Source organism: Terrapene carolina, unplaced genomic scaffold, assembly GCF_002925995.2.
Source record: "Terrapene carolina triunguis isolate 2854851 unplaced genomic scaffold, T_m_triunguis-2.0 Scaffold449, whole genome shotgun sequence".
Classification (NCBI taxonomy): domain Eukaryota; kingdom Metazoa; phylum Chordata; order Testudines; family Emydidae; genus Terrapene; species Terrapene triunguis.
The window spans coordinates 2,312,241-2,337,724 of NW_020664800.1; the positions used below are offsets into that span (position 1 = coordinate 2,312,241).

Genomic DNA, 25,484 nt, shown 5'->3' on the forward strand with positions numbered 1-25,484 from the left:
CTCCAAACCGGCGGGGCCCGGGCTCCCCAGTCAGCACTGCTGCCCCCCGGCCGGTCCCAGTCCCTCCGGCCAGCCCTCTAAACCGGCAGGCCCCGGGCTCCCCAGTCAGCAGTGCTGTCCCCCAGCCAGTCCTGGGCTCCCTGGGCACCTCCCAGGCCTACGGCTTTCTGCACAAGATCGGTTCCAACTCCTTCACTGTCACTCCCCGGGGTCTCCGGCCAGGCAGCTGTGCCCCACTCACCAATGGCCCCTTGGAGCACAGTGCCAGCCCAGGGGGCAGTAGCCCGCACGCTAAGGTGCCTCCGGTGCCATCGCCAAGCGTTTCCCTTGCCAGAGACAACACGAGGCCAAAGCCGGAGAGGAGCGAAGAGATCCAGCCACCCCAATCCAGTGCCACCCCCAGCCCTCTCCAGCCACTCTCTGCATCTGTCCTCAGGGACGGGGGCTCCTTTGAGATCCACCCAGCCCCCAAGCCAGACCTGGCCGCCATCCCTGCCCATGATCTCCAAGCGCAGGCCCTGGCCAATCTGCGCCTGAACTCACGGAACTCCTTCCTCTTTGTGCCCCGCCGCGGCGGGGGGCAGTGTCTGACAGAGCCTGCAGGGGCCCTGTCACCCTTGAAGCCTGTGTGTGAGCAACAGGGGGAGCCCATAACCCCCCCACAGGCCCCTCCAGAGCTCTCTGTGCCTGTGACTTACATTGATGATGATATTGTGGAGCTGGACGCTGGGGGCCTGCCCCAGGAGATGGGCCCAGATGCAGGACTGAAGGACTCGGAGCAGCCCCAAGAAGCTACCTCAGCCCTGGGGATGGAGGCTTCTGCTATACCCCTGTATAGACCCCACCCTGCCTCCTCTGCCCTGCAGCAGAGAAGCGGCAATACGTTCACCATAGTGCCCAAAAGGAAGCCACCCAACTCTGGGGTGGAGGTCGACAGTGGAGCCAGCAGAGCCCGGCAATCAGAAGAGGAAGACAATGAGGAAAGCAGAAGCAAGGGCAAAACCTTGGGGAGCCCTGGTGCGCCCCAACTGGATCTTGGGCCACTGCTTAAAAAGCGCTACCCCACCGTGAATGAGATTGAGGTGATCGGCGGCTACCTGTCCCTGGAGAGGTCCTGCATGAGCAAGATGGGCTGTCACCGCAAAAAGGTAACCTGATGGGAGCGCCAAGGGCGGCTCTGCTCGGAAAAGTGACTCCATGCCTTCCCCATGTGTATCAGGCTCATGGTCCCAGCTGCTGTGTGTGTGCTTGGTAGGAAGGCAACGAAAGTGGTAACGGCTTCTGCTCCTGTTAGCCTTGTGAAGCCAGCACAGCCCTTGGGAGACTGAGAAGGGTTTTGTTCCATTCCGTACATCCTCAGAATGGGAGACAGCCCTCGGGGTGTGCTGCAGTCACTTTTCAGAGCAAGGCTGCATTTCAGATATTGTCATTTAAACCGAACAAATTGAGAACGTTCACGGGAATGAGTAGAAAGTGAGGTGTGTCAGATGGCTAGGTGGGTTGAACCTAACTTTTTTTTCCCAATACTGCATGCTGTGCCTAATGTGCACTATAGCACTGCACTTCCCTCCATGTGCTCGCTACCTAGCTGCTGTTCTGTGTAATGAGGTGACATAAACTTGGCTTCTTGTCTGAGTTAATGAGGTCTTGTTAGTGGCTCAGGGATTAGTAGGGCCACACAAGGCAGAGCTTGTGAGATGTCAGCAGCAGCTTAACTCCTCTTGAAATGAGACCCCCGTGCCTTTTGTTTAGGCTGGAATCTGTGTACAGCTCTGAATAACTCCAAGAAATACACATGCCAGCCTGGACTGCTGTCAAATGGCTTTGAAAACCATAGTGACTGCCAGATCGTCTCACCAGTTGGGAGCTGACTTTGCTGTTGTGGGGCTGGGATTCAGAATCATGCTTTGTGCATATTTATGCTGGTGTAACAGGCATAGTTATATTGATACAATAGTCTAGACAGAGGAGCAGGCTTGAATTGTTACAGCATCTAATACTAAAAGACATTGTTGTATTGCCTAGTAGTTAAGAGTTTATAATGTCACTGACTTCTAGGTTTGAAACATGACACCAAATGTCTTTTGTCTTTATCAAACCAAAGTGGGAATTACGGCAGGAATACATCGCGCTAGCCAAACCTCTAACCCTAACTCAGACTTTGAGGGAAATAGTCCACAGGGTGGCCCAAGCAGGTGTAATATTTAGAGGGAACTTCTGAACTGGATAAATTGAATGTGGAAAGTTAGCTAGGGAGTACAGCAGCTTTGGTATTTGTCACTGTTTAATGTTCATTGTGCTGGACAGCATACAGTGGCACAAACTTTATCAGCTTACCGAAGACTTAGGAACTTCAAAGGGACCTAACACAGTTAGATGAACGGACAGCAGGATGACATGAAACTCGCTGTTGATAAATGCAAAGTAACATGTACTGGAGGGAATAACCTGAACTACTCAGACACAGAAGAGAGTCTAAATTAACAACTCGAGAGACAGCTCCGTGAATAGCTCTGCTTAATGGACAGTGGCAGTCAAAAAAGCAAACTAGTTGATGTATAAAACATGATAGAAAATGATACCTAAAGGCAATGTAATATTCTCAGAAGTCAATAATATGCCCTTATGTGGAATGTTTTCTGTAAAGTAAGCTTACGCTTGGTTCAGATCACCCTGCTGCAGATGTTTTAGTAGAGGCAGGGGTAGTCAATAGGTGGACCACAGGCCAAATCGGGACTGCCAGATGCTTTTGAACAGTCCCCAAAATCTTTTTATTTACTTATTATTTTCTCTGGAGTCTGGACCTTGACCAAGAAATTTGGACCTTGACAAAAAATAGTTGACTACCCCAGCCCTGAGGGGTCACGACCCCCAGTTTGAGAACCCCTGAATTAGAGAATGAGGGTGGGTACGTTAGAGATGGTGATAAAATTGATGAGGCCGAGAGAGACTTACTTATGGTTAGAGACGGACAAGACTGGGACTGCAGAAGAGAAGAATAAAGGGGTCATGAAAGGGGCATAAAACAAAGCATAGGTGAGAGGGTCAATCAGGCACTCCAGTTTACCCTTTCCTAATACAAGAACAAAGGGACATTTGGTGAAATTGAAAGGGAATACATTTATACCAGGAAATAACTTTCATAATACATAGCTAGCCTGTGGAACTCACTACCACAATACAGTATAGAAACAAAGCGTGTACAAGGACTTGGAAAAGGACTGGGTACTTGTATGGATAATGAGAACCGCCAGGGATAACTTTAATATTATAAACTCTCCTGCTTCATGACAGAAGCTAACCAATATCTGACAGAAGCTAACCAGTATCAGAAATTTTCCCTGTGGACAAGCTATTTCATAATCCCCCCCTCCGGGGGTCTTTGACACCTTCCTCTGAAGCATGTGCTGCTAGCCACGGTCAGACAGGATACACGGCTGTACAGACCACTGATCGGGACTGGTCATTCCTGTGTTCCTGTGAACGTAGGTGGTGTCTAGATCTTGGAGGTTTCGGCTGTTGACAGTCTAACTGTCAGTGAGTTTTGGCTCTTTGCTTTTGATGACTACAAACCAGCAGTGTATCTGAACAAGAGCAAACCTCCGTCTCTGCTGCTAACTTACCAGTAAGGAGGTTGCTCACAAGACAGTTGTGTCAACTTTATCACTTGCAGTTTATGGAAGAACAATTTATTTTTTCAGATGCCTACGCTCCATTCCTCGGTGCCACCCATAAACATTGACAAAGGACTGGATGTAGCTAGATCCACCTGAGCTCACACCCTGCTTACTAGGGAAGGGGGGGAAATGTGCTTTGCGCTGTGCCCAGGAGGTTAACAAATCCAAGCTGTGGCTGCTGCAAGCCCCCTGCCAGCAGCTCCTTCTCATTTCTATTGAAGGAGCGCAGCACCTCTGATCTCCGCTCTGGCAGTACATTACAGGGGGAGAGTGCAGTCGGCACCTTGTGTACCAGTAGATTCCTCACCATGGGCTATGGAGAGCTGTATTTTCTTGGTTCTTGCTGCTTTTTCAGGTGTCCTGGCTTTTCATGGACTGTAAAAGCAGTAGGAAATAAACAGAAAGAATCCGCTTAGCTGCTGCTTCTGGAGGCCACACAGCTACATAGGAGTCAACCGGAGTCACCTTGGGGGCTGGTGCAAGAAGGGCGGCATTGTGTACAAGGAGAGAGGCCTGAGCAGGGGAGAGGTACAGAGCAGTTAGCAGCGAGAGATACTTCACCAAGGCCAAAACTATTACCACGTTAAAAATACCCAGATATGTTCCCAGCATTCCCCTCGCACGTAAGCAACTACTGTTGCTGCTGCAGGGCTGTTACTCTTCATTCAGAGTGGTGAAGGTTGGGGGTGGTGGTGTATAGTATGGAGAGGTTGGAGAACCCTGGATTATAGACCAGAGATCTATAGATAGACACACAAGCCCACACCGCTGCTCTCTCATGGTTAGAGGACAGGTTGCCTTTCTTGGCAGTAGTTTGGTTCCATGCCTAGCATGCGCCTTCTCTTTCTGGTCCCTGTAGTGCTTTGAACACGTCCTAGATCTGCACTGTCTCTCACTGGTGCCTGTGGTAAGCATTCCTTGGCACCATGGGCATGCATGTTTGCATGTCCAGTGTCGTGTCTTCTCCCTTTGTAGGAACTTAGACTCATCAAATTGCCTCTTGATCTTTTCTTAGATCTTGAGCTCTCTAAGCCTCTCATTGTCTTGTGGATCTTGAATCGTTTTTGTAGCTCTTAGCACGCTTTCCCGTTTTTCAACACACTAGAAGTAAGGCTACGTTTTAGTCATGGATATTTTTAGTAAAAATCATGAACAGGTCACGGGCAGTAAACAAAAATTCACGGCCCATGACCTGTCCATGACTTTTACTATATACCCCTAACTAAAACTTGGGTGGGGGGCCGCGGGTGCTCTGCGGGGAATGGTCCGGGAGCGCCATGGGTGCTGGGAGAGGTGGCCCGGGACCCTGCGGGTGTTGCAGGGGAGGACAGTGGCCTGGGACCCCCACTGGTGCTGGAGGGCGTGGAGGCTTGGCGGGGCTGGCAGGGGCTCCGGGTGTCCCTGCAGCTCCTAAGCAGCGGAGGGGCCAGGGGGCTCCACAAGCGCCGGCTGCGCAGCTCCCATTGGCTGGGAACCACAGCCAATGGGAGCTGCAGGGGAAGGGCCTGCGGGCGCTGCGCGCCCTTCCGTCTAGGAGCTGCAGGGCCATGCCAGTGGCAGCCGGGGAGCCCCCCACCCTAAGGTAAGTGCCCCCTGCACCTCCCAACCTCTAGTCCTCAGCCCCCTCTCACACATGCCCAAACTGCTGCTGCTGGCCCAGGGGCTACCCAAGCTGGGTAGCCCCTGAGCCAGCACCAACCGCTGCAGAAGTCAGAGAGGTCACAGTATCCGAGACTTCCGTGAGAGACTCGCAGCCTTAACTATAAGGAATGGGCACCAGGCCTGGATGTGATTTCTTGGAATGCAGGTCAAGTGACTTCCTTTTTAACAACTTATAGTAATCTTGATCACAGTGAAATTCTGCTTTTCCAGTGAATGGTTTGTGTAGGAAAAGTCCTTCTCCAGGAGAGGAGCCTCTCTCTGACTTTGAAGTAATATATTTTTCCTGGTAAACGTGCCCTTCTGTGTGTCAGTTGTGTTCGCCATACAATCTGATGGAGCTGTTTGTTTAGTGTTATGCTTAGCTTAATGAGTGATATTGAAACAGTAAGAATGGGGCCTGCATTACTGTGCCCGCTGTGGAATGTGCAGACACAGCCATGGGTGTGCAGAATGCATAGAATCTCAACAGCCTGTTTCCTGCTCTGATGCGTTTTACAGCCAGATGTGTGATTAGCTGATCTCATTCCACTTGCTGGCTGCTGGGAGACTGAGTACCGTTCCTTGTTGTTGCCACGCTGTCATCCATACCCAAAGATGGCTGAGTGCAATGCTCAGCTGAGAATTAGATGACTGGACCAGGACCACCCTTTCTCTTCCTGCCCCAGACCTGGAGGGGGGTTGGGGGAGAAGAAATTTACTCTGGGGCTTGTTTATCTGCAGTTCTGTTTTTCTTCTCCTGATTCTACAGAGCTTGTTCTCCTGAAATAAAGGCTGAGGCCTTGAGGTGGCTGAGATGACCCTACAATAACAAATGTGTCATTTTGGGTGCCACCTATGTGCAGGATCTGGCACACGCGAGTTGTTTCCTGTTCCTATGCAAGGGTCCTTTAGGCCTTACCCAGGTAGTTCCAAAGTACAGCAAACGCTTTTAGAGCTGGATGTTTCAACCCCACTTGGCTCTACTTGAGCCCTTATGGCTTTAGGATGCAATCTAGCAAAGTGCAACATGACAGGTATACTCCATCTGAAACCACAAGTCGGGCTGTCTGCTCATACAGCCGGCTCACCTGTGAGATGCTATGGCGAGGAGCAGACTGTGTGTGCTGACTGAGAGAGGAATTAACTAACTTGATTATTCTGGCAGGCTGGGGGCCGGAGGCTTATGTGGTGTTCTCCTGTCCTTAACAGGTGGCTTGCCCTTTCAGTATAGGGTGTCTCAGCATGCCCTGGGCCTAGAAGTGGTACAAGGACCTAACAGGATATCAGGCTGTTGAGAGAATGGCAGCTTCAGGAGGGAGAGCTGGGCTTCGTTGCAGGGTGTGGACCCGCTGGGCTTTGCAGGGAAGGGAGGGATATTGAATATCAAATGCCTAGGAGATGGGGGGGGGGGGGGGGAAAAACCATTCCCCGTGAGGCCCCGTGGCCCAGGCTCTCTCTGAGGCTGGTCTTCTGCCAAAGCCAAGATACAAATCCAGGTTTCTCTCTAGCACCTGATCCTTGTCATGTCTGTGCTAGTTGGCAGCAAGGATTGCAGGCTGCTTAAGAAAGGGGGAGGCCTCTGTGGGAGGGGGATGCTAGTCTTGGTTTGAAGCCTTCCTTTTTCCTCTGGCTGCGAGGCTGCCTGTAGGTCGTGGTGTAGAACCTGCTGGGTGTTCGGAGGTTTGTCTCTCCAGCTCTGGAGCTGCACCCTGAGTCTTCGGAGATGCCTGGTCCCCAGTGAGCATCCAGTGCTCAGGGGTACTGTTGGAGAGCCTGTCTCTAGCTATGCACCAGGCCATTTGAGGCTTGGTAAGTGATGAGCAGGACTCAGATGGCTGGAGAGCCAGCAGAGGTCTCAGCATTAGTGTGACTTGCTCGGTTCTGCTGTGCATAGTGCGGAGCTTGCGGCATTGGATGAGTTGTAGCCAGGTACGGATACAAAAGTGAGCTCCTTCGGCTATGAAACTATCTAAACCCGGTGCTTTCCTGCTGCTGCTTGTGAAGGGCTCTTCTTGGAGATCGTCTCCCTGCAGACATGCATGCCACATTCCAACCTGCTGCATTGTCTATAGTCGCTGTGCTGCTTAAAACGTGGCATGCGGATATCCATTTAGAATTAAAAGGCTCTTCAACAAAAATGCTCCCCTTCATGGAATGAGGAACAAGGATTTTAAGGACCATGCCATGTAACCCTGCCTAGCGCAGGTCTGCACAACGGTGCTTCGACAGTCAGTCTGCCCTGCAATTGCTCTACCACAGCGGTTCTCAAACTGTGGGTTGGGTCCCCACAGTGGGTTGCAACCTCATTTTAATAGGGTCGCCAGAGCTGGCGTTAGACTTACTGGGGCCAAAGCCCGAGCCCCACTGCCTGGGCAGCCGGGCTTAGGTTTGGGCCCTCCTGCCCAGGGCTTCGGGGCTCAGGTGGGTTTAGGCTTCGGTCCCTTCTCCTGGGGCCGTGCAGTAATTTTTGTTGTCAGAAGGGGGTTGTGGTGCAATGAAGTTTGAGAACCACTGCTCTACCAGGTACCCCCAGCAGAATGGAATCAGTGGGACATGCGGGAGCTGTGGTGCTGGCAGCCACAAACCTTGAAGCACTGTTGTGCAGACCTGCTCTGAGCAGAGTTACGTGACATGGTCCTTAAAATACTGGTGACCTCCTGGAGTCCTTCCTGCAGCTTGTAACGCCAGGGGAGCTGAACTGTTGGTAGCAGTGTCGGCAGATTGTTCCCTCCAGCCCTAGTGTATGCGTCCCCCTCTGCATTATGGAGCCTCACTGAAGGCGATATGAAATGTGACTGTAGCATAGTGCGGCTGCCCCAGGAATGGATTCCGACCATTGCTCTGCTGCCTTGCAGGCTCCAGTAAAGCGGACTACGGTTCCTATTACTGCTGGGCAGAACACACCTACCGCCTGCAGGGATAAGGCTGTCATACACCCCAGGGCAAGAAGTGGATTGTAAAGCGGAGTGACGAATGGGCTCTGTGGTCAAAGTCCTGTTTCAGGAGAGATCCAGCCCCAGGTGGGCAGACTCCCGCTTTGCTGATCTCTATCACCTTAGCCAGTAACACCAGCTGTGGGTGTGTAACTGCGGTGTAGACACACTGAGTGCCTTTCCAGACCCGAAGAAGCTCTCGGCGTAGCTCGAAAGCTTCTCTCTCACCCAGAAGAGTGATTACCTCACCCACCTCGTCCCTCTTAGTCAGTTGGGAGCCAGATGCCTTCTCGCAGGAGCAGCCGCTCTCCCCACTCTGCTCGAATGCCGCTGTTCCTAGATTGTGGTGTGAGAGAAGGGAGAGTTCCTCACACAGGCACCGTGCTGCAAACCACAGCCAGCCCCTGGCTCTTGGGCCTAGGGCGCAGTGGGAGCGGTGCATTCTGCCTTGGTTGGCTTGGAGGCCGGAGAGGAGAGGAAAGGGGGTATGTTGCTGTACTAGCTCCCCTCCGCCAGAAGGAGGGTTACTGCAGCCCCGGGAGTAGCCTTGGGAAAACACTTCCTATAAAGGGCCCCTCTAATAAAGAGCAATTAAGATGACTGTCTGCATTCTATAAGAAGGGCTATTACCCCTGATCTGCCCACAATCCCCTTCTCTCTGCCGATTGCCCCCCCACAAGGAGCTGTTACACAGACAGGAGGCTTCTCTTTCGCTCGGGCAACTTGGGATGGTCACCGTGGCTCAGCAAGACCCTGAGGCAAGAGCTGGCTTTGAGTGGGGATTGAATCCCTGCATTGGCATGAGTGCAGGCAAGTAGGAACCTCTTCCTTGCCATCTGCGCATGTAGGAAACAGGCAGAGGTTCGACAAAACCCATAGCTCTTATGTCAGCAAAGAAAACCTGAATGTAACTGCTGCAGGGCTGTCTTAGTCTGCAGCTAGCTCCAGTGCGTTGCTGCTGGTCAGCCTCTACAGGTGTGGCAGGGTGAACACTGACCTATTGAAAAACGACCGTTCTAAAAGCCAAATTCCTGCTCCTGTGCAGTGGGATAAGGACATGCCACTAAGCTGCAGTATAATCCCTGGGTGGGCCACATGTGTGTGGTTAGCTGTTCCTGGAGAAGTGAAACCTTTATCTTTACCCAGGATCTCCCCCAAGACATCTGGTACGGCTGATAAAGACAGTTTGAATCAATGAGATTCCCGGTCTGCTCTCAGTCCTTTCGATTTGTATTGGGCATGCCAGAGGGGAGTGCCAACCTCTTGTCGAGAGGCGAGTGCTATTAGCCTGCAGTCATCTGAGCGAGACCTCTCGAAGGTTCTGTGCTGAGACACAAAGCTAGATTTCATAAGCAAACGCCTCAAGAAAACCATATGGCTCGCGGTTGAAGCAGCAGGTCTGAGGACACACCTGGGAGCTTCCAATGCAACTTGGGAGACGCATTGGCTTCCCCATTAGGGAAGCATCTTTTTGTTTCTTTGTAGAACAAACATCCAACATATCAATTCTGGAAACTCTCCAGTGAGATTATTCCATTCATGCTGCTCTCTAAACCTCTCTTGTTTGTTTGTTTGGTTTTTTTTGAGGGAACCCTCTTTCAAAATGCTAAGAGACAGGCACCTATCTCCTTCAGTTCTGAACACTAGGAGAAGCTCCTCTACAGGATAGGAAGGGGATTCTGTTCCCAATATTTCCTAGAACGCAGGAGGCCTCTATTCCATTCTAGGTCTGAGAAGGCTCAGGCTCGTCTGTAGATTAAAGGTCAGAATGGTGACCCTCTTAGTCTCCTTTGCTGTAAAGGAGCCGTTTGGGGTGGTCTGCCTCATGGTTGTGTTCTTCCTCCTATCCATCAGCCCAGCACACATGGAGTACCTCAGACTGCTCCACAAGCCAGGATCCTTCTTTACTGGTACAGAGATCTCCACTTCAGCCTGTCTATGGCATCAAGAGTCTTGGCTTGTCCGCACTTGAAAGTTCATTTGGATTAATGTAGGGTGTGAAGTTATAGTGCCATAGTTGTTCCAGAATTACTCCATGTGTGGACAGGCTCCTGGCCAGGATAGCAGTTCACTCTGCCTTGCTCTCTCTGCATTTGGATGAGATCCGTTTGGAAGTGGGGAAGGGAGATGTTTGTGCAACTTGTAGACATTAGCTACATTAAACGGGTAAGTTACTAACTCAGCTGCTGGAGACACTGGTGCAGTTTCCTTCCTGCAGATCTGCAGGGGAGTGAAGTCATTCTCCTGAGGTGTGGTGAATAGCTACGCTGCCACACACGAGTAACAAACTCCACTTGCCTGATGGAGCTGTGAGGCTGTTGGAACACAGCCTGGGCTGATATTGAGGGAGTGATGAGTTCTGGAGGAACTCTACTTCGTGATGCCCTTGATGTCTCTCTCCTTGTACTGTCTCTTCTCATCAGGAATTTGAAACTCTCTTCCCTTACATGGAGTTTAATATTTCGAGTCCGGGTGCCTTCCTCCCATCTGCCATGTGCTTCAGTGTATTGATTACACAGAGCAGCTTTGTGGCTTGGCTTTGTAAGGGGAGATTCTCTTGTTGAGCAGCATGGTATGGGAACTGGTGTCTGATCCTACAGAACTCTCCTCTGCCAGCAGCCCAGCGCTCCCTGGCATGCTAGCCAGTGTAAATCTTGGGGTTACTCTGTGCAGGTAGAAACACTGACACTCAACTGATGGGGCAAAAGAGTGTTAGTCACTGAACAGAACTTGCTCTTGTGGGATGGCATCATAGTAGTCTAGCATGGAGTAACTTCACACTCGCACCTTCCCTGCCTCAGCAAAGCGTACAGGAAAATGCTTGTTGACCAGCGTTACTGGCAAAATAATCCAGGAAGAGCCCTAGAATGGCTGCTGGAGATGCAGTCCTAGTGATGCAATCTGTAACCTGTGATGGTAGAACCGGTTCCAGGCTCCCCTATCCCCACATTACTGTGGGCTTCCACCAGCGAAGACACGGAGCCTGCTTTTTTAAATCTAGAATGAGATTGAACCATCTGTCCTGTCTTCTGTTTTAAACTGGAAGGGTTTAAATCTTGTGACAGCCATTCTTAGATCCCCCTTCTAGTTGGGCAAAACTCCTCTTTCCAAGATGGTGGAGGGCTATAATCTGGATGGCTCTCCTGGGACCATTGCAAATGCCCTGCTACCACAGGGCTGCTGCTAGGGATGTAAAACTCCCAGCTTCTCCAAGGCTGTTCCAGGCTTCCATAGATGAGGTTCTACCAGCACTTGGCTGCTCTATAATCACCTGTCACGGTAACATAACCTCCCTGACGCCTTCTGACAAGTAACCCCGGGAGGACTAGCCTCAGTGTCTCTAGTCTGCATGAAAACCTTCTTGGCATATGTTATGGAGTCCCGGGGTCTGGTCTATGCCCCAGTCTCATAACCAGTCTCTTGAGAGTGACCTATTTAGTATGCTGGGTCCCCAGGACCCGGGCACTTCCACAGGGGTAGGCCTGGGGTCTCCAGGACCGGGTCTTCGGCACCAGCAATCCCTGTCTCTCTGCGGCTCTCTGCAGCGAATCCGGCCCAACTAGGCTCCTGCTGGAGGCTTGTACTGTGCTCATTCCAGGTGCAGTGCTCTCAGGGAGTATTTACCATGACACAGGCAGCCTTTTCAAAACCAAGATACCTGTTTGTTAGTCACCTGGCTACATAATGTGACAGGCACAGAGAGGCAGAGGTTAAGTCATAGTCCACCCTGGTCAAACCAGTGCCATGGTGAGCCGGCCAAGCTGTGATGGACTCCATCTCTTGCTCTCTTCCTTGTCGGTCTTCTCGGGGTTTTCTGCTGTTAGGTGTGACTGGTTCACTCATTGGTTGTGATTGTCTTGCTGGATGCTCTGTTGATTTGGGATCTGTTTCAGCTAGTTGTTTTGTGACCCTATTCAGTCCCTCCAGACAGCCAGGTAACACCCCCAGACCTCCTGCCAGCAGCGCTGTTTGAGCAGGAAACGTAAAACTTTTTTCCACAATGCAAAGTGCAGAGGGAAACTGAGGCAAGCCTAGGATTCATACAGATACTTCAGAAAATTCTCATTTTGTCACAGGTTCCTGTGTGATTTCCAATGGGACTGCATTGTCCCTAGCTGTGGAGCAAGTAGGTGGCGTGGCTGGCTGGTGTCAGTGAAGGCTCCCATGTAGAGACATGCCCACACATACAGAGCTGTTTGTTCTGAGATGCTATGTTCTAGGGTGTGGCGCCTGCCCTTGCTCTGCCACGCGTTGCCGTCCAGCTGGCAGGAACTGACAAAGTGTTGAAGTGGGAGAATTTGGATCAGTACCTCCCCGTTTGGCTGTGTTTGTACTGCACATCTGAACAGTCTGGAGCCCCTGTTGATCTGCAGGAGAGGGCCTAGTAGGGGGATAGGTGCGGAAAGCCGGGCTGGGATCGTGGTGGTATCTGGACTTTCCATAACAAACTGCTTCCCCTGCAAAAAGCCCAAGTAACAGAATACACTCCCCTGCTGCCCAGCTCTGAGATAATTGACAGCTCTCACTGCAGCCCTGCTTGTGAGGCTGAGTCACTGCCCTGCTTAGCACTGGGTGAGGTGGTATCTTTTATTGGACTTATCTTTTCTCTTTATCTTTTATTATTCTGTGGGCGAGAGAGACGAGCTTTCCAGCTTACGCAGAGCTGACACAGCCACACCACTGCTCAGCACTGTCAGTTCAAGTGAGGGATTGTGGTTCCCTGCCTATGGAGAAGCATGTCTCATCCTCCATCCCATCCCTGGACTAGTAGCTTTAAACTAGCGGACTAGATTTCAAAGCAACCCTAAAGCTTCTTCAGAGGTGGGAAGCTTTATCTCCTGAAGTGTTGGCCTACTTCAGAGCACCCACTAGCTGTCCCTGGTTAGATGGATTCAGAATCCCCTATGGAGCTGTGAGATGTATTACACTTGCAGAACGTTACGTTTTGTGCCGCCGTGCGGTGGACTGGCGAATGCCTGAGCAGACCATAAAGCTGGGGCTTGGGCAGGGCTGCTGTGACACGCCCTGCCTAGAATTAACACTGACGTGTGGTTGGTTCTCTGGTGCGCTCGCCCATTCAGCACTGCCCCAAACCATGGGGCTGGATTTCTTCATAGATTAAAAATTGTTGTTGGATCCATGTGTGGCTGTTATGCTGCCTGCAGGCCCAACCTACCCCCCCCTTGGGATCAGACTGCTCTGTTCTCAGTACTTTGGAAACCTTGGCAAGTAAACAGGTTACTTGCCATGGATACAAACATCACATGGCTTACCAGCACTGTGTGCCTCCCTGAGCGCCCGGCCTCATTCTCACCACTCAGTGGGGGACGGCTTCCATCCCTGGGTGAAGCATTAATGCTCAGACATGTTTCTGGCTAGGACATGGAGTTTGTGGCATAGGTCTGTGTAAAGCAATTGGTGAAATGCACAGACTGGTAAGCTCCTATGACTAGGCCCTGAGTACATTTGCCCTTGGGAATAAAATTCTCCTCTGAAGCAAGCTGGCTGCTGGTGCCTTTGGACTTTGCTTCTGAAGCCTGCGTATCCCGGGCAGAGGCTAGCTAGAGGCTTTCCATTGTGATTCCACAATCTAGAACCCGCTTCCTGCGTCATTGCTGTGTGAACACCTTACGAAGAATGTGAGATGTTCTCCCCCAGTCCCAAGTGGTGGTCCACCTTTCCTGGGGGTGTAAGGCTCTGAGATAAGCCTGCACAGACACTCCCTGTTTTCTTTCTAACCATAATGTAACCATCATGAGCAAACTGCAGAAGAATAACTTTATTGCTAGATACCTGCCGCGGGGGGGGGGGGGAAGAGATCAAACTGTTCTTGAAATACTGTCTGCAGCTCCCAGTTTAGCAAAGACTTAGGGTACATCTACACTTACCGGAGGGTCCGGCGGCAGGCAATCGATTTTCTGGGATCGACTTATCGCGTCTAGTGAAGACGCGATAAAATTGATCCCTGATCGCTCTGCCGTCGACTCCGGAAATCCACCGCGGCAAGAGGCGGCAGCGGAGTCTACGGCAGCGCGGCAGCGGTCGACTTTCCCCCGTCCTCACAGCCAGGTAACTCGACCTAAAATACGCAACTTCAGCTATGGTATTCACGTAGCTGAAGTTGCGTATCTTAGGTCGGATCCCCGCTGTAGTGTAGACCTAGCCCCAGTCTCTGCTTTAGAAGGCCCAGTACAATTCCGGGGGCCGGCAGTGCTGTAAACTAGTGTAATCTCTGCTCTGTGCGCCAAGCGTGCTGCCCACTCCAGCCTCGCTAGTACTCACGGTACGGTGCCGTGCTGGCTGAGTGCTACCCACAATGGGGAGCTGCGCAGAGGGCTCCCCTTTTGGAGAAGCCAGTAACGGGGTCAGGGTTGTCTCTTGCTCTCCTCTGTTTAGTCCTGTTTCCTTGAGCAGCAGCTGGAACGCGCTGAGCACAGGCAGGCTGCCTTGGCCGCTATTGCCAATAGGGAACTCCCACCCCGTCCCGACTCTTCGCTTCTCTTCAGGGTCCCAGAGACTCCGGCTTGCTCATTCTACCGGCTTGACGCACAGCCCTGTCTGTGAGAGCCCGTTAGGAGCACATGGAGCCACTTGGCCTACAGAGATGAGCTTGAATCTTAACCTCCCCTATCCCCAGTGACTTTCTGGGGGGCTACCTGTGTTGTGGCCACACTTCCCATGGAGTTTGTCCTGCTCACTGACCTTCCATAACCAGCATGTGGGCAGGAATCCAACGCCCTGTGTTGGAGGAAGGTCAAAGCGGCTGCCAAAATGCTGCTCAGTTGGCCAGAAGCAGAAACATGTTGCAACGTGGGAAAGTCCCAAGTCTGGTAATGACTCCCTGGAGCCTATGGTGTGAATGCAGGTGCCTGGGGAAGTCATTCTGCTCTTAGTCCTTAAGGGTGAATGTCCGGCCCTGGCCCACAGGCTGCTTGCATGTGTGTACGGTGAGTGTGACAGGAATGCGGTACTAGTGAGTGCCTAGCATTCCCTCAACCCCATCTTCCACGTACTGGCTGCTGTTTCCCCTAGGTCAGTAACCCTTCTGAACCCCGGTAAGGCTTTCTCCCAGCGGAATCAGCCCTACCGTTCCGTGACCCTAATGGTAAAGGGCCCCACTGCCACCAGCTCCATAGAGCTCCCTAATACCACCTGCTTCCTGGAGGATCTGAGTGTCCACCCAGTCACCAGTATAGCAGTGTCCCTGCAATCCATCTGAGGACTGCCCCACCACAGGCCTGTATCTCAGCAGTTCTCGCAAGTGAAGCTGTGGCAGGGCGAGTGTAGCACTGGGATGGGAAGCAGCAAACAAAGCCAGGGGCTGCTGGTGTGTTTGGCGATTGCCTCACCTAACTGGTAGGGCTGTGAGGGGTGATTGGAAGCGGCTCTCCGAGGGCCGGATTCGTTGGTGGTTGAAGGTTCTGGCACTCACCCCTCCTCGTCTGGAAATTAACCGGGTGCCCTGGCCAAACTCCAACTCTGATCATTGGGCTGACAAACTTCCTCTCCTTTCAGTTGGGTTAGTGCTCTCTGCTCTCAGTTGGGTGGGGGAGCGTTGCCCTGTGCTGCTCACGGGCGAGAGGAGGAACGCTTGCGTATGGGAGACGCCGGGGAGCAAGGTTCAGTATTACGTCAGGGGATCTCATGGATTAACTGAGCTGGGGGCGGGGCTTAGGGGAATACACTGGGAACTGAATGAGTTTGTTTACACTAGCGCTGTTCGCGGGTAAGCAGCTGCAGCTCCAAGCCCAGTCCTGCGCCGTGAGGCCATTGTTCTGCATGGGTGGCTCAGAGCTTCTCCCCTCTAACCCCTGCTGAGCCCCTCCGTAACGTGGCTCGTTCGCAGTGCGTTGCTAGTCACCCTGCATGCTGGAAACGAACACTAGTGAGGTGGCATCACGGAGACCCTGTCTGTGTGGAGGTGTCTCACTGTGGGGTAACTGCATTGTCTTACCTGGAGCCAGCCCCGAATGCAGATGGGCTGCACCTGCCCCAGGCAGGGCTTACAGCAGGGCTGGGTCAGGCGGTAACATGGCAGTTGGCTGGGGCAGCCTGCCCACACGAGGGGTGTGGTGTGCACCATCCTAGTGGGCTCCAGTGCAGGAAGAGAGGAACCCCCAGGCTACCCAAGCAAAGGCTGGCCAGCACCGTTCATCTTGCAGAGCAATCCCTGTCTGTCGCTAGGGCTCAGCTCCGAGGTGAAGGGGAACCAGTCCGCCCAGTGTCCAGCCCAGGCAGTCCTGCCTGACGCTCTTGCCCACCCCCAGCCTCAAGGCGTCTCAGGAAATCTTCATGTTCTGCTGCTCTCCGCTTACTCCTTGGGTTCTGCCCCCCTGCGCTACTTACTGCTCCTCACCTCATGTCTAGGGTGCCCCCGAGATGACACCCTTGGGTGCCCCAGGAACAGCCTCCGGTCCCAGGAGTGCTGCAGCTGTGGGTGTTTTTGGCCACTGTTTTCTCTCTTCTCAGTGTTCTTTATGCCACTTAGGGCACCTTACAGTCTTGCACGAAGTGGCTTGGCACCTTGGCTAGTCTGTCTGCAGCTGTTCTTTCGACATAGAATTATAATTGGATTTGTTCAGTTGCCTTCCTCCAGGGTCTACCCCTTCCAACAGAATCGGAGTCCCTCTGTCCTTGCCAGCTCCAGGTTAACCGCTGGAGACTGGCACCTCTCGTCCCCTTGGGATCTGGCATGTTCAGGAGCAACGCTGGCCAAGCCTCAGGTGCTAACTCACTGGATCTGTAAGCAGCCTGTCCAGAGCAGCCGGATTGTGGGGTAGGCCTCCGGAACGTCTTAGGATCACTGAACCCAAATGTGGGATGGAAAATGCCCGGCTCCAGGCCAATGCAGGATTGTTCTGGAGCACAGCTCCTAGTGTGGGAACTGTGGGACCCCGCCGTGCTATCCTGGATCTACTCAGGCCATCTAGGCAGTCTCCTGCCACTGCCAATGGCCAAGTCCTGAAGCAGGAGGGTTCCCATCCCTTCCCAAACATCTGCTTGTCATAACTGGCTGAATGTCAATAGCAGATGTTTGATTCTAGCTCCCTCCTTCTCCCATGCCCCAGTCTGAGGCCATCTGGTCCCTGCTCAGGGCCTCCTTTAGCACACCTGTTTACAATTGCTGTTTGTGCCTGGGGAGACTGGGTACGTGTTGATGGTTAGCACTGGGACCAGGCCGAAGTAGCCTCATGATGCCAGACTCTGTGTACACCAAGGCCATCCCCTCTCCTTCAACACCTGCAGCACCTTCCCCTTCAGCCCCAGGGTCCAGGGGCCACAGTCAGCTCTTTTGGGCAGCTGTGATTCCTGTGGTGTGGAGCGAGGTGGGGGGGCTCTCCAGTGGACAAAGAGCTGGGGGGTTTGGGTCTGACCTCACCGCTCCACAGCCCTGGGTGCAGGTGGCATGTTGGGGTGCAGGAGGGCACATCAGATGTGGAAGGGGCAGCAGCTGTTGCAGGCTGTGCTCCAACTATCCCCAGCAGGAGTGGGGTCCCCAGGGGGACTGATGGCAGCTAGTGCGGGTTAGGGTAACCCCCAGGCTGCTCTGCCTGGGGCTGGGGCAGAGAATCTGGAACTGCTGGTTGGTCTCACCTCTCCCGGAGGCTGTGTGGGGGCGGGGAGCCATCCAGCGCTGGAGGCTGCCCTAGGCTCAGGCAGAGCCAGTCAAGCCCTGCCCGGCTCTCCCTGGGGCTCCTTCAGCCCAGCAGGGAAGCAGCTGATGGAGCTGCCACGGGGGTATCCTAACCTGCACTAGCTGGTGGGGGAGCTGCTGAGCAGCTGCAGTAGGGAAGGGGCAACAGGTGCTGGGGGCGCTCCCGGCCCATATCCGAGCTGCCCCGGGGCTGAGGGGAGGCAGTTGGGGGGAGGCACTGTCCCCCCAATAGCTACGGAGATGATTAAAACACTTCAACTTAGAAATCTGAGTGCAGCTGGGGAGCCCGTCCTTGTGACCAGTCTCCTGGCAAGTTGGAGTGTGGACACGATGCCCTGCTTGTCTGGAACGGCTGAGCGGTGATGGAATCTCGCGATGCTTCCAGAGTGGCATATACCATGTAGCTTCCAAAGGGGCAGAGCCTCTGCTGGGCGCGCTAGCACACGAAGGCCAGGGCAGCCGGCCCTCCATGGAGTGGGCCCTCACGCCACCGCAGCTGGAAGGTGCTTTCTCCGTTCTCAAACCTTGCTGGGAAGATGCAGGTGTCTCGTGCTGGCTCAGGCTAAGAACAGGAAGGGCAAGGCTGGTGTCGTGGGAGGAAAGTGGGGTGCCAGCCTATCGCCTGCTCTTCCTGGCTAGCAGTAAGGTCCCCTCCTTGCCCCCATGGCTGCTATGATTAGGGCAGGGATCTCTGCTGCTTCCTGGCCTCTGTCCTTTGAGATCCCCTCCCCATGAACAGCTCTGGGCACTGCTGCTGGGAGCAGGTTATTGGCTCAGACTCTTCATGCTTCCTCTGCTGTCCAGAACAGCATTGGGGAAACCGTGGGCATGTTGGGGAGCCAGCCCTGCAGCGGGTCTCACTGGGTTCTGCCAGCAGTTTGGCCTGTGCAGGAGCTGCCAGCCTTCCCTTGGAGACCCCTGCTGGCTCCGGGCAAGGGCAGTGTTGGGCTCTGATTGCGAAGGATGTGGCCACTTCCCCCATTGCTCACTGGGCTGGCAGAGTCAGGGAGCTCCTCAGCCTGCGGTTGGACAGGCCTGTGGTGCCTCAGCTGCCACTTTGGGGGCAGGGAGGGTGAGAAGTGGGGGAGACCGGTACCGTTTGGTGGGCGTTACCCTGGGGCTCTGTTCATGGATGGGTCCATTTCCAGCCTTGCTGTGGGTCCTGCACGTGATGGGGCAGTTGAGTGCCTGGGCGGAGACGAGGGTCCTGCACTCTGAAGTCCCAGTGGTGGATTGCCCTGGACGTGCATTTCCATCGTGCTGGCAGTTGCCGTGAGAAGGGGTTGAGGGAGCTGTAGGTGTCTCACTCTGGGGTTGCGCTGGGGGTGGCGCTGTGCTATGGGAACTGAACCCCCTGTGTGTGGGGAGGCACTTCCTGATGTTTGGAGCAGGGGGGTTGCTCCCATGTGTCCAGGCAGGGCCTGTGGAGGGGGAAGTCCCAGATGACTGGGTTGCTGCAGTGCACTGCGTGTGAGCCCCCCCAGCCAGAGCCACGCTTGGCAATCTGTAGGGGGAGGGGATGCTCCTTGCAGGGAGCTCTGAAGGTGATGCTGCTTCTGGCTGGGATTTGAAGGTTGGGTTTGACCCAAACCTGTTCGGTGCTCTGGGGCCTAGCTTGCTCTGAGGGCTTCCTCCTTGGCGGTACTGTGACAGGCGAGGAGCCCGCGCTAAGAGTCCTTGGCCCAGGGAAAGGGAGCGGGAGGTTCAGGAGGGGACTCTGGGCTGCATGTCCTGCTCCAATTTGCTGTCTGCCATTTAGATAGTGCTGTGAAGCTGGGAGGGTCTGTGGGCGAGTCGGGGGTCGCTCTGTAGGGCAGGAGCGTCTTAAACCAGGAGCAAAGTCATAGCGCCTGTCCTGGCACTTTGCTGGCTGCTGGCAGGAGCCTGGCTGAGCCGGGGTGGGTAGTGGCAGCTCTGTGGCCTGGTTTCCAATGACACTCCTTGCTATTCTCCAGATGAAGATCTCTTTCAATGAGACAAGCCTGCAGACCACGTTTGAGTACCCTTCCGAGAGCTCGCTGGTGGAGGAGGAGGAGGAGGAGGAGGAAGAGTCTGCCTCAGAAGTGGAGGAGGACGAGGAGGACAAGCCCTCATCCCTTTTCATTCCACGCCCGACCTGCAGCATGCACGCCAACGTGCCCAGCTCAGGTGAGCCGGGCAATCTGTTGCCAGCCTGTTCCTGCTCCACACCTGCCTACGGATGGGCTGAGCTTGGAGTGCTGGCGCTTGGGGACTTACCAGGGTTTAGGCAGCACCCGCTTGGTGTAGGCGCTCTGCAGCCAACCCAGCAGGACTGACCCCACTCCCAGATCAAGGCAGGTTTGGGGAACAGCAATAGGCAAATGGCTGCAGGGCTCCTGAATTCCCTGTGGGCAGCGTGGCAGAAGTGGGTGTTAAAAGGAATTTAATGTGGACAAGGCCCCAAATAGGGGGAGGGGAGTCCCAAGCGCCTCCCACTTGAGTGGATTGTGCAGTGTCAGTGCTGGCCCCCCCTCTGCAGGGACATCTGCAGAGGGGGCAGCTGCAGCCACCAGAGCCCGGGCAGAAGCTGCTCACCCCACCCTAGGAGCCCAGGCCTCCACTAGCCCCCAAATGACCCCCTGGCAGTGAATCCTCTTCCCGTGTGCAGCAGGCTGGGCAGGACCCGGACCTACGTGGCCCAGAGGAAATCCCCCTTTTGGGAGGGTGGGGGAGCAGCTGGGGTCCTGCTCTGGTCAGTAGCTCTGACGTGTCTGTGTCTCCTCCGTGCAGGTTTCTCCAGCTACACTCCCAAACACTCCGTGGAGTTCAGCAAGTGGCAGGAGCAGGAATACGAGGAGCCTGCCACTGCCGCCGGGCCCCTCCTGAAAGAGGCCAATCCCCCAGGGAACCAGGTCATGGTGAGTTCCGAGCAGAGGTGGGGGGCACGTGGGGTCACTTGCCCCCCCAGATTGCTCAGTCACATTGTGTGGCGGGGCCCCCTCCCTGCGGGGCTGGTGAGCTGTGCTGGGCAGGCCAGAGGCAGGATGAACAGCTTTTTTGGGGGGAGGGGTGCTGCTTTCCAGGACGGGGAGACTGCGGGTGAGGGGGGCGTGACTCAGCTGTTCTGGGGTTGTGCCCGCCTCACTATCAGCAGACACGGGTTGTCTCTGGTTCAGAGCAGTGCTTTCCTGAGCCCATTTAGAATCATAGAGTATCAGGGTTGGAAGGGACCTCAGGAGGTCATCTAGTCCAATCCCCTGCTCAAAGCAGGACCAATCCCCAGACAGATTTTTGCCCCAGATCCCTAACTGGCCCCCTCAAGGATTGAACTCACAACCCTGGGTTTAGCAGGCCAGTGCTCAAACCACTGAGCTCTCCCTCCCCCTTACTGTGGTCCAGCTCTTGGCCTAGCATTGAAGTGCTGCCGCCAGCTGGGATGCAGAGAGGGGGAAATCCTTCCACGCTGAAACACTGCGTTGTGCAGCGGGGAGCCCACAGCGGAACCAAGGGTCAGATAGGCCAGCAGGTGCTTCCGCTGCAGCCAGTGGCCTCCCGCTGCCTATATGCATAGGGGAGACTAATGCAGCTGCCAGCTTGCGTGCCTTCCTCTGGGGACTTTTAAAGCGCGTTCAGCCTAGAACTGGGGCATGGCCATCAGCCACTGCCATCCCAAAGCATGGGCACCCCGGCCAGAGGACTCGCAAGGTTTCCACTCCCCAACTCCTCTCTTCTCTCCTGTAGCTTACCCCGGCCGATCAGAGTGGCCTCTCAGACTTCAGCAGTGAGCCTGCCCTGTACTTCTGACTCCTGGGCCACGCCACCTGCAGCACTCCTGCCGAGCAGGGAACCTGGCAGCTTTCCCTGTGTTCTGTTCTCAACGTCCTCGGATGCGCTTCGTGGGATGGAGACTTTCTGAAGCACCACAGAAACGGGCTGCTGGCCCCAGCCCACTCCACCTTGTCCCGGGTCCTGCTGCCTGTGGGGGACTAGATGCCACTGGGCATTCGGGAGAATATTTGCACTGGATTCTGGGGGACACCTACTAGTTCCAAGGTAGCTGACGTGTTTTCCGGTGGCCTTACACATTCCTTCAAGAGCAGCTGCCAATAGACTTCTGAGAGTGACTGAGTAAGAGCAAGTCTCTAGCCCCTGGCTACGGCCAGTGGGCTCCGGAAAGGCTTGGAGACTCTCTTCTCAGTGCGGAAAGTCTCTGCTGTGTGAGCACTGAGGGATCTCCAGGGCTGTCCGTGAATCAGGTTAGCAGTTGGACCCATGAAAGCAGCTGTGGTCTGGGAGCTGCGTTGCAACCGGAGCCACTGCTGCCACTTTGGTGTTCAGCTTGGAGGCTGTTCGAGGTTAATAGCGAAGTCCCAGGCCAAGCATATTTCTGGGCTGGATATGCAGCTGTTGTGGAGCCAATGAGTCAGCCTCGTTGGCTGAAAGGGGTGGTGCACACTGGGGGTGAAGCGTGGTAGGAGAATGGGCAAATTGTTCTCTGCTGCAGATCAGTAGGAGAATGATCAATAAAAGCTGGAGTGTCCCCAGCCTACAATGCTGGTTTGCTCCCTATGGGCAGCTGGACCTGCATGACTTGGACCCTTGAAAGAGTTCCCAAGCACTGGCGATAGCTTTGATCTTCCCTCGCTCAGCTGTTGGTGTCCCAGGCTCTAAGCACTGTCACTCCTGCTGTGGTTTGCCTGTTCGCCACACGGCTGTGGCTGGCTTCTGAACCTGGGCCCAAGACACGTCCAGTGCCTGTGCTCCCGGCCCCGGAGCAGACCTCAGGATGGAGAGCTCATCTGCTTTCCAAGTCAAACTGCCCTGTTAAATCTGCGCCTGGCCTTTCTCACTCCTCTGCTCCAGCGTGCAAAAGGGCCATTTCTCTGCTTTCTTCCTCAGGGGCCTGACCAAGGAGTGTGCTGTTTTCTAATTCTCCTTCACTCACTGGTCATGCAAGCCAATATGCAATGCAGCCTGCTGGGCTCTGTCACTGCTGGTGGACACATCTCTAGTACTGTAGACTCAGGGTCAGAATAGCGCTCTCTGTAAAAGACCAATGTTCGTGAACTGAACATTGCTGCTAATGTGACTTGTACTCCTGGGATTAAAGGAAATGTGGCCAGCACAGAGCTGGCCCCTTTGGGCATTGTGGAGGGGAGGGTGGTATCTGAGCCCGCCACCTCCTCCAAAGGACCAAGCTCCTGTCTTTTTGATTTAAATCTGCTGATTTATTTGTGTGTCTGACGGTGTCCAATCAAGTTGTCTGTGATTGTGTCTGAATGGAAAGTCCTTTGTGTACCTTGCACTTGCCTTGATAATAGTGTGTACAAAGCAGAAGGGGAGGGTGTGTCTATGTATCCTCTGGCATTCATGGCCAGACTTTTGGCCGTGCCAGCCCCCTGCCCCCAGTGACCTAACTGGGAACTGCTACTTCTGAAACCTCAACTGCTCCCCTGACGCTTCGCCAGGTTTGCTGGAGGAGCCCAGTACACTCCTCCCCCCCCCGCCCCTTTCTGCCATTGTAACACTTTGTGCTTCCAAATCGGATGAAAGGACCCATGTGACTCCCACGTGTGTTGTTGCCTGGTGATTTGTAGTACTTTGGAATTACAGAAATTCAAAAGAACTTCCTTGGTGGTTTGATAAATGGGATCCAATAAATATCATGGCAGTGAGCCCTCTGTGCTGATGGTTGTCCCTGCTAACCAGTGGTGAGGTGTTCAATGAAATACACACACTGCTGAGATAAGAACAGGAACCTGAGAAACTCTCTCTTCAGTCTCAGAAAGGGTATTGGCTGTGGGGGAGGGCAGCATATGCCATTGCCAGTGGGGGGGGGGCCCAAGCCATTTAGGAGAAGAGGAGTGGGAATTCTTAGACTGCACCCTGGTCCAGTTGCCAAACACTAAGCATGCTGCTGTGCATGGTAATTAGCCACCTGCTGTGCTGACTGCAATGGACAGCAGAGCCTTTCCCCATAGGCCAGAAGAGCAGAGGAGGGTTTGGGGGAGTTAATGATCATGGGAGGCTCTTTGAAGGGGCTGCAGCTTGGAGAGCCCCTAAAGCAGAAAAAGGGCCAACAATCCCCTGGAAAGATCACCGGGCCGGACCTCCAGAGCTGAGTTCAGAGCCCCCTGGTTCCACACCTGCAGCGCAGAGGTTCTGCAGCTGGTGCTGAGGAGGAGCGAGGGATGACGGGTGAGGAAAGGAGCAGATTCCCCCGGCCCAAAGGGGAGAAAAACAGGAACTGTAGTGCCGGCCCAAACCCTGAGCTTGCCTCCTTTGTCACACACCCTCCAACTTTCCCCCTCTTCTGCTTCCTACACAGTCACTCTTCGGGTGGAAAGGGGAGCCCCACTGGGGACAGCATAAACCAGTGGTTTTCAAACCGGGGTACATAAGCTCTGGCCAGGGGGTATATGAGAAAAATCCTGTAATGGGGAACAACACATTTTCTTTAGTAAGACTTGTACCTACAAATAAATAGGTCATATGCAGTAGACTATGTTATTTGGAAAGGCGTATGCAGCCTAAAATGTTTGAAAACCACTGGCATAAAGCAAACTGCATTTAATCTGTAGTTACCAGGGGTTCTCAAGCTGGAGGTTGGGACCCCTGAGGGGGTCACGAGGTGTCAGCCTCCACCCCAAGCCCTGCTTTGCTTCCAGTATTTATAATGGTGTTAAATATATAAAAAGTGTTTTTAATTGAAAAGGAGGGTCACACTCAGGGGTTTGCTGTGTGAAAGGGGGCACCAGGACAAAAGTTTGAGAACCACTGGGCTATAGGGCATGGGAGCGTGTTAGCAGCATTCCTAGTAGCTCACAATGCTTGGCTGGAACAAGGCAGATCTTTCTGCCATGGACCAAAGGGTGACCCTGTTGAAATCTCGAGGGCCCAGGGAGCTCATTCAAAGGGAACCCCCTGAGGAGGTGCTTTCCTCCTGTTCTGCTGACCAGAGCAGTCCTGCCGGAGACCGTTCCTCGGTGCTAGTCCTTGGAACTTCCCCTGGAGCTGCAGCTCAGCAAAACCTCCAGCCAGGGGAAGGAAGTTGCTTAGTTGAATTTTAAGTTATTAACGCATTGAACTGGCCCTGACTCCAGTTCTGACCATGCCAGGAGCCATGTCAGCCAATCAGCAGTGCTCTGCCCGTGACTTGCACGCTGCTGTTTTACGGGGACGGCAGGTCCAGTGACTCCAGCCTGGCACGAGTACTCAGGGCAGCTGCCCAGCTCCTGGCGCACAGATGCGCACGGCCAAAGTCTTGTTTCAAGGGGGGCCCTGAGGCTACTCTACTTAGATTGCGAACCTCTGCTCTAGACTTTTTCTTTGAGACCCTCCTCAATGTGCTATTAAAAACCCCAGGGCCCAGTGGGGGAGGAGGGGACTCAGGGCTTCAGGCCGGGGGTGAGCCCTTAGGCATAGGCATAGTTTGACTTCTATTTTGGGGGGGCAGGGGCCGGTGGGGCTTGGGCCAGGGAGGCAGCACCACCTCCACCCGACTCACCTCAGCAGGCCACCAAGCCTGGGCTGTGTGTGGTGGGGGTTCAGCTCAAAAACTTTGAAAACTGCTCAGGGTGCAGGGAGAGGGTCGCTAGGGGCTGTGTGCGGACGGGG

At 54.1% G+C, this 25,484-nt stretch overlaps 2 protein-coding genes across 2 annotated transcripts in view; both read left to right on the plus strand.

Moving 5' to 3' along the window:
- The window catches only part of TPRN (taperin), a 22,788-nt gene extending 1,102 nt beyond the window's left edge, over window positions 1-21,686 (plus strand). The window contains exons 2-5 of the mRNA XM_026658484.1: window positions 31-1,148; window positions 19,862-20,054; window positions 20,658-20,785; window positions 21,609-21,686. Coding sequence (XP_026514269.1) covers window positions 31-1,148; window positions 19,862-20,054; window positions 20,658-20,785; window positions 21,609-21,671 — 1,502 coding nt within the window. The 3' untranslated portion in view covers window positions 21,672-21,686. The remainder of the gene's footprint in view (window positions 1-30; window positions 1,149-19,861; window positions 20,055-20,657; window positions 20,786-21,608) is intronic.
- Window positions 21,687-21,857: 171 nt separating this feature from the next.
- Window positions 21,858-25,484, plus strand: part of ANAPC2 (anaphase promoting complex subunit 2) — a 38,192-nt gene continuing 34,565 nt past the window's right edge. Inside the window, exon 1 of the mRNA XM_024217430.2 lies at window positions 21,858-21,920. Coding sequence (XP_024073198.2) covers window positions 21,858-21,920 — 63 coding nt within the window. The remainder of the gene's footprint in view (window positions 21,921-25,484) is intronic.